This window comes from Cricetulus griseus, chromosome X (genome assembly GCF_003668045.3).
Source record: "Cricetulus griseus strain 17A/GY chromosome X, alternate assembly CriGri-PICRH-1.0, whole genome shotgun sequence".
Taxonomy (NCBI): domain Eukaryota; kingdom Metazoa; phylum Chordata; class Mammalia; order Rodentia; family Cricetidae; genus Cricetulus; species Cricetulus griseus.
This window is the reverse complement of record NC_048604.1, coordinates 82146999-82155662: the sequence shown is the minus strand read 5'-3', so window position 1 is coordinate 82155662 and position 8664 is coordinate 82146999. Positions and strand designations below refer to the sequence as shown.

General features: G+C 47.7%; 1 protein-coding gene and 1 pseudogene across 1 annotated transcript; one reads left to right on the top strand and one right to left on the bottom strand.

Moving 5' to 3' along the window:
• Positions 1 to 807: 807 nt before the first annotated feature.
• LOC100755194 lies at positions 808 to 4042 on the top strand (annotated as a pseudogene).
• A 2957-nt stretch (positions 4043 to 6999) lies between these two features.
• Mageb2 (MAGE family member B2) lies at positions 7000 to 8031 on the bottom strand. Its single transcript, XM_027432689.1, has one exon. The coding sequence runs from the start codon at positions 8029 to 8031 to the stop codon at positions 7000 to 7002; it is 1032 nt and encodes a 343-aa protein (XP_027288490.1).
• Positions 8032 to 8664: the final 633 nt, after the last annotated feature.

The window sequence follows — 8664 nt, the reverse complement described above, 5'->3', positions numbered from 1 at the left end:
GAGCCAAACCAGGCGGATGTTAGGAAGAAGGTGGTCAGAGTCTGTACTAACCAGCAAATTCAGAGAGAATCAAGATGGGAATGCTGTACTGAGAAAAGGTACCAAGCCACGTGGCAAAGCAGAGATAAGAAATACGGTTTATTTTAAAATGTAACAGTTAGCTAATAATAAACCTGAGCTATTAGCCAAACATTTATAATTAATATTAAGCCTCTTTGTATGTACTTGGGAGTGGCTAGCAGGACAGAAATTTCTGCCTACATTAGGGGCCTGCTCTACCACACCCATATAAGGGGTGGGACCATCTCTCCTGAGTGTGGGACCAGCTCTCCTGCTGCAGTGCCCAGTGAGGAACAGGGCCCACTCTCTCAGGGCCAGCAAAGGAACAGTACCAGCTCAGTGTCGTCCTCAGGTTTTAACACATATGTTTCCAGGGGCCTTGAAGTAACATGGGGCATGGAGATCAACACAGACTGCAGCTGCAGCTGGACCACAGACCCATACATTCCCTTGGCTGCAGTTCAGGCCCGGACATCATCATGACCCTGGTTCCAATGCCAGCCACCCAGATCAGTATGGCCCCAGTGGCAGCATGAGGTCCATGGTCCAACTCCAGCAGGAGTCTGCATTGATGTCTGTGTCCCATATCGACACCAAAGTCCACACGGATGCCCTAGGTCTGGGATGCTATCTGTGGCCTTGTTGGTGTCTGAGGGCCATACCAACCTGAGTGGCCTGCACTGCCATGGTCTCTGGTGGCTGACCAAACTCCAGGTATCTGCATGGCCCTCAATGGTAACAAGAACTATGGACATCAACTCAGACCCTGGCTGGTATAGTGCCATGAACCCAGACATGGTCCTTAGGAGCAGCCTGGGTCTAATGTCAACTATTGGCAGTGCAGGCCGTACAGATATGCATGATCCCAGCGGCAGTATGGTCCACAAACACCAACATGGCACCATGTGGTAGTCCAGACCCCTGTCATATGTGCACCCCTCGGTGGTAACCAAAGGCATAGACATCAACACAGACCCTGGCTGTGGTAAGGCCACAGACCCAGACATGGCCTTTGGCTACAGCTTGTGCCTGAACATTACCAGGGCCTTGGGTAGCAGCACCAGTTTCCCAGATCAGTATAGCCCAAGTGGCAGCATGACTTTTGGGCATCAACATGGTCTCGTGTGGCTGACCAGACCCTTGGCATCCACATGGCCCTCAGTGGTAATGGGAGCCACAACACCAAGTCATACCCTGGATGCTGTAGTGTCATAGACCCAGACATGGCTCCTGGAAGCAGCCCTGGCCCAGATGGTGGCAGCACAGGCCACTCAGATCAGCATAGCCCCTGTAGCAATACAGCCCCCTGACATCAACATGGCCACAGGTGAGGCCCACACCCCAAGGATTGGGTGGCCTTTTGTGGCAACGTGGATCTTGGATGTCAACACGGACCCTGGCTGAGATAGGAGCGTAGACCCAGACATGTCCTTTGGCAGCTGCATGGGCCTGGAAGACACCATGGCCCCAAGCAGGCCTCCCATTTCAGCCTACTCCTCACTGCCTTTGCTTCTTCTGTTCTGCCCCTTTCCACAGCACATGAACTGGACCACTTCTCTTTTTTCCCCATTTCTCTACCATATATTTGCTCATCATAATGCCACCTGCCTGTGGGATGACTTCAGCCAACCCTGGCCATGAGTACTCTAGCAGGACTGTGTGTTTCTTCCCCCACCTGGATCTTGGGAAGTCAGGTTGGACTGTGGATGCCTTCAGTCAGCCAGATAAAATGTATTTTTAAAAAATTATGAAATATAATGGATTTTGCCTCTACAGTTTTTCCTTGTTAATAAGCATCTTGGCCAATTTTCTATTGCTAAGGTATAGTGCTACAGACTTCATTTTTTATTTTGGTTGACAGTATAGGGGTTACATGGTGTGTGTGTGTGTGTGTGTGTGTGTCCTTAAGTCTTTTTCTTTTTTCACAGTCTCCAGTAGTCAATCATAGCATCTTTACCCCTTTGATCTTACCTAATCACAGTGTTCCAGAGGCCTCATTTTTAAAGCACCATAGTTGGATCAGTGTTCTCTCCTTTTAATACCTCCCAATGGGGTTAAAACTTCAAAGTGACTTTTGGAAAGGACAAATCATATCCAAGCCGTGCATAACACATGTCATCTTGGCCATACATAACACATGTCATCTTGATACAGAAATGTTGATGGTATATTGGTGTTTAATTTGCTATATTTTGTTGATGAAATGGTTATATATAATTTAGCTATTATTTTTAAATCATTGCCAGTTTTCCCCATTTTAATAAATCCCTTAACACCTGTAATTGGAAACCTCCACTTCTTTTTGTTTGATGATTCATTTGTTTGAGATAGGTTCCATGCAGCCCAGTATGCTGCCTGAACCAACTATCTTCTATAACCAAGCTAGGCTTCCAATGGTGGGACTGAGACACCAACCCAGGCACAAAACCTTTGAACCCAAACCTGTTCTGCCTGCAAGACTTGCTGGGGCAATGGTGGTTCAGAGCTTGTGGGAATGGCAAACCAGTGACTGGTCTAATTTGAGGCCCAAGCCATGTGTTGGAACCCATACCCTAGCCTGCCCAGATGGCCAGCAACTGGAAGCTGGATGGCTCAGAGACCTAGGGAAAAACCAAACACGACTGACAATAAATAAATAAATAAATAAATAAATAATCAATGAAATTATTCCTAAAGCTATTCTGCTGAGTGAAGGCGGCCTGGGACCTGGCCTGAACGTACCGCATTGTCTCCTTAGTGTCGCAGCCCTCGAGCACTTACCACAGCTTGGTCGCCACCTGCCCTTCTGGCCCCATGGTGCCCCATGCCCTTTGTCCAGGCCGCCTGGCCCTGCAGTCAGATGCACAGCTGCAGCCCAGGGCCCTGGCTCAGAGGCTCCCGGCGCCGAGGATGCAGCTGCCCGGGTCCGGCTCCAGGCAGCACTTGGCCAAGGGGCTGCGTAGGCCCCACACAGTCAGGCCAGGCCAGGCCCCAGACAGAGACAGGGCAGGGCATTGTTCATGCACTGACCGACCTCAGCCCGTCTGGCATGACCTCAGAGAAAGGAAACTCTGCCTGCAGCATCACCAGTACTGCCCCTCCAGAATGATGGGGTCGCTCTTCCCTGCTGGTGGGGAATCTCAAGAAGTATGCACAGGGGCTCTTGCCGGAGAAGCTTCCCCAGCAGGATCATACCACCACCACGGACTCAGAGATGGAGGAACCCTACCTGCAAGAATCCAAAGAGGGGGGTACCCTCCTCAAACTCAAGTGTGAGCTCTGTGGACCGGAGGACTTTGCCTACAAGTTCAAGTGTTCCAAGCACTTCTGTTCCATGGCTTGTGCAAAGAGGTATAATGTGGTATTCTCCAAACCTGTGGGACTCTTTCACTCACACTGAAGCAAGCTGCAGAAGGCAGGGACCACAACCCACAACCTCTACTGGGTCAGCTAGACTAGTCTGCCCACACTTACCAAGGACACAAAGAAGCAGCCCTTGGGCACTGTACCCCTTTCAGTTACTGCTGCCTTGCAGCTGACACACAGCCAGGAAGACTCCAACCAGTGCTCAGATAACTCAAGCTATGGGGAACCCTTGTCACCTATCACAGCCAGCTCATCCACCTCCCGACAACGACAAGGCCAGAGGGATCTGGAGCACCCTGACATGCACATGCTGGACTTGGTGGGCATGGGACACCACTTCCTACCAAGTGAGTCCACGAAGTGGAATGTAGAAGATGTCTATGAATTCATCCACTCTCTACCAGGTTGCTAGGAGATGGCAGAGGAGTTCCGTACCCAGGAGGTTGATGGACAAGCCCTGTTGTTGCTCAAGGACAGCCACCTGATGAGTACCATGAACATCAAGCTGGGGCCTGCCCTGAAGATACGAGAGTCTCTGATGCCTGTTGCCCAAACGGGCAGCCAGGGTTCAAGCTCCAGGTGGGCGCTGCCTCCTAATGGAGCAGAGCCACAGACATTCCTGAGGAGCCAGGGATAGGGCCAGTTGGAGGGAAGGGGCTCTCCCTAGGGGTGCAGCTGTGAGGAGGTCTCCGTGCCTCTTCAGTGGCCATTTCTGTAGGAGGGTAGCAAGGTAGGTGGCACAGAAGATGGGGCGTTGGGCTTGTAAATACAGCACTGGCTTTCTCCAAAGTCCCAATGTTCTAGTCATCCCCCCAATCCTTTCTCTGTCCCCCATTTTCCATGGCATTTATGGTCAGAGCTCTCCAACTTAAGTTGGGTTACTTCCAAGGGCAGCCAGGGCCCAGTTTGGCCGTGCCTACTGGCACAGACACCTTAACACCGTGTGTATGACTGTGTGACTGGGAGCCTGGACTGTCAGGCCGAGAGCTGCCCTCTGGCATCTCCAAGTCTTTTGTCACAAACAGCCACTTAGTGCTTTGTCCTAGACTCCACTCAACCTGAAGCTGGGGAATAGAAGGGCAAACCCCGAGAGCTGGAGATTACAGGTTCCCTCCAGATGGCAGGTTTCTGGGGAGGTCTCCTCACACCAAACTGGCAGTGTGTCCTGCTGGCTGGCAGACAACGTAAGGAAGCTCCAGGGGCTACACTATGTGGCCCAATGCCCAAGCCTCCCATGACTTACCTGCCTGCCCATCCTTACACACACACCCTCATGGGAGGAAGTGTGCAACTGAAGACTGGCTGGAGGCCTTCCACTCCCACACTTGCGTGTAAACTTGTATAACAGTAACATCTACCTAAGGAAGGGCAGGCCTCCTCTGACTTTCTCTGGGTATACTGTAAAGTCAGACTCTTCCTGTGAAGGGTGGGCACTTTCTCAGTTTACTCTGCCCCCTTCCCCACACCCCCAAGCAGGGTTGGAAATTAAGGACTTTTTTAACCTTTTGTTTTAAAACAATAAATCTGCGGGGGCTAGAGAGATGGCTCAGAGGTTAAGAGCGCCAACTGCTCTTCCAGAGGTCCTGAGTTCAATTCCCAGCAACCACATGGTGGCTCACAACCATCCATTATGAGATCTGGTGCCTGCTTCTGGTGTGCAGATATACATGGAAGCAGAATGTTGTATACATAATAAATAAATAAATAAAATCTTTAAAAAATAAATCTCCAAAATCTGAAGCAAAAAGAAGATATTCTGCTATACTTGTAGATCGGTGCTTAACCCATTGTTATAAGAGCAGCTTCCTCCAGCAACTGATGAGAGCAGATGCAGAGACACTACCAAACCTCAGGAGCAGTTTGGGAACCCAGAAGAAGAGAGGGGAGGGACTGTAGGCACCAGGAGGGTTGAGAGCACCAGAACATGGCCGACAGAACCAACTAAGCAGGGCTCATAGAGGCTCACAGAGACTGAGGCTGCAATGGCAAAGCCTGCATTGGTCTGTGTTAGGTCCTCTGCATATATGTTGTGGTTGTTTAACTTGGGGTTTTTATGGGACTCCTAACAGTGGGACTGTAGTTGCCTCTCTTTTGCCTGCTCTTGGGACCCTTTCCTCCCAGTGGGTTACCTTGTCTAGCCACCACATGGTGTACCGTGCCTAATCCTATTGAATCTTGTTATGCTGTGCTTGGCTGATATCCCTGGGAGACCTGCTCTTTTTTGAAGGTAAGTGGAGCAGGAGGGGATCTGGGAGAGAGGTGAAATGGTGGTGGGAGGGAGGAGGAGACATGGCAGAGGCTGTAGTCGGGAGGTATTTTATGAGAGAATAATTGGAAAAGAATCAGCAAACTAAAACTACAAAAAACATCTAAAAAAAATAACACATGTTCCAAACCCCAAAGTAAATAGGCTTGGGAATTTCCACTTTCCCAGCTCTCATCCAGACCTTCTTTGGCAGCATTTTGACATTTTTATTTGTTCTGTTAGTGTACTGCATCAATTTCTATGGATAGGCACAAAGGCCTCATTTCTTAAAATTGTCAATACAATTTTAAGGGAGCAGGCAAAAGTGCCTTGGCCTGAGTACTGCCATTTTGACTTCAGACTCCATTTTACCTGCAGAGTGAAATTAAGTTCAGGTTCCCAAGCCCTAAGGGAGTTGACAACTTTCCAATGGCTGACTGACCTCCTCCTGAAACCATAGAAATCGTCATTATGCATATTTATTTCTCTAGCACCAATATGGTTGGTTGTTCCTAACAATAAAAGGAACAAATGAATCTGACTGATTGGACTACAAGGCTTGCACTGTATGTCAGTTGACAATAATGGAATATTCAAGGCAGTGCCTAATCTCTAAATCCTGATTGGTGAAAACTGTAACTATAACCTGGCAACAAATGTTTGTGAATTTTATGCTTATAAACCCCACTTCTGCCTGCTAAGAAAAAGAGAAATAAAGGCTCCCAATCCCTAGTCCTTGTCCTGTGGCCCTGATCAATCAGTTATCTGCCTATGTGATGAATAAATAAAATCTTTGGAACCCATAAGCATTGTTTCTCTTCTTCTTCGTGGCACAACAAAGAGAGGGTAACCAGAACAAGTTATCTATTGAGCAAAGAACAAATTTTCTTTCTTTTTACATTTTTATTGTTAACAACTAATATTTCTTCAAACTTTGCCAAAAAGTGGAATGGAACCAAAAGTGAGTAAGGGAAAACGGTAGTTTTTACATTTTGATTTCTTTTCCTATTTTAACAAACAAATTGCACTCTTTCACATATTTCAAAAATCTCCATTACAAAGTCATGGCTGCTTGCTCTTCAACTTTACGCATTCAAGGGTTTTTAGAATGTAACACAGAATACCAAAATTCTTATACTTAAATCTTCTAGCAACCGATAGCATGATCTACGTCATTTATGACCACTGATCCTGAATCTAAATAAAAACTTCAAGGAAAGACTTGAAAATACTAATATATAATCAAAGCACAAGAAAATACACATGCACCATCAGCCTCTTACTACTTTTAAGCTGGGAAACCCTGCTCCAATCCTAAGGCTACATCTGCCTCTTAATTTCTCTAGGAGCTAGTCGTCACCAGGTGCAACTTCAAACTCTGCCTTGCCTTTGGCAGTAGTGCCATGCCCCCCTACAGCTTCAGCTTGGGCTCTCTCTTCCTGATCTCTCAAAGCCTCTTCATAATGAGATGGGAAAGCCTGAGGAACGGTCTCATTGACCTTGGCTAAAAACTCCAGAACTTTCATCTTGGTAGTTTCAGCACGGGCTCGGGGACCCCACAGGAACTCATAGGATGGAGGATCACTACCAGGTACCTTACGATATTCCAGGTATTTTTCCTTAACCAAATCTTTGGTAACGAGCTTTCGGGGCTCCCCAAAGATAATGTGTGCCTTCCCATCATAAATTCCTAAAATATTCAGGAATTCCCAGATCTCTGCCTCAGAGGCACGGTTACCATTCAAGAAGATCACACCCAGCAAAGGCATCAGCAGCCCATTCTGGGGAAAAGGCAAGCCAGTGGTCAGAGCCCTATCCTGGCCAGGATCTAACTTGCTGACAAGGGTGTAGTAGCTACTGTTGGGCTTGATTTGCTTCACTTCAAGACCAAAAACCAGCTGGATGCGCTCAGAGGCCTTCTTGAGGATGTCAGGAAACTGCTCCTTGAATCTTTTGTTGACAATTTTCAGCATTTCTCCCTTATTCATTGGCTGTTTCATCTTGTACTTGCAGAGCAGGTACTGCATCAGCATTCCCGTCTTCCTTGATAGAAGATCACTCTGGGGGCTCTCAGCGGAGTGTGGGGCCTTAGAGCAACTAGGACTTTGCTCCCTTCGGCCTTTGGCACCTTTACCAGATCTTTTGCGGGCCACACGTTTCCCAGCAGTGATTGTAGATGCCTCACCCTGAGGTTTGCACTTGGGAGGCAGGCAAGCAGTAGAGGTGCTTGCAACAGCATCTCCAGAATCAAAAGCAGAGGGGGAGGATGCCTCTTCTTTCTCTTCTGCCTTTGCTTGAGCATCCTTGAACCCCTGGGCCTCATCTTGGATCTGGCGGCGCTTCTCTCGAGCACGAACCTTACTCTTATGTCCTCTGGGCATGATGGCTGTGGATAGAAGCAAAGGGAGTTATAATGAGATTCTGTAAATACTTTCAGGAGGATCATTAGCAACCTGCGTATACAGGTTTCTGAACAAACATAAAATACTAAATCTAGGAACCCTTCTTAGTTAGCCTGAGAAAACAGTACAGGAAGTTATAGTTTGCCGAGGCTGCAACCAGCCAGGCTCCCCTAGGGCAGGATTGGTGACAGTAAGGTCTGGTGCAGTCTTCTCAGTTCACACAGTACTTTTGGCAGGTCCTAGCACTTCTGTCCTGTGCTTGCTCAGTGGAAAGCTCAAATCTCCCTAGTTGTCATAAAATTCTAGTAGTCATGAACTAACTGGGAATTCTCTGTTAAAGTGAGGCTTTCCACTTACCTTTGGTAGATGCTTTAGAGAGAAGATGAGACCCTACTGTTAAAATTTTTGTTTAAATTAGAAATAACGCCTCTTTTTATTTCTAATTTAAGCAAAAATCTAACACCTAGCTCAATAAAATTAGGCTGGATCTAATCCTGTGAGCTCTAACCTTGGATTCTCAAGGCTGAATTGCAAACACCAAGACCCTCTAGCTGTCAGCTGAGTCACTATAACTCTCTCCACTAAATATTGGGAAGGGGAGCGGCCACCCTG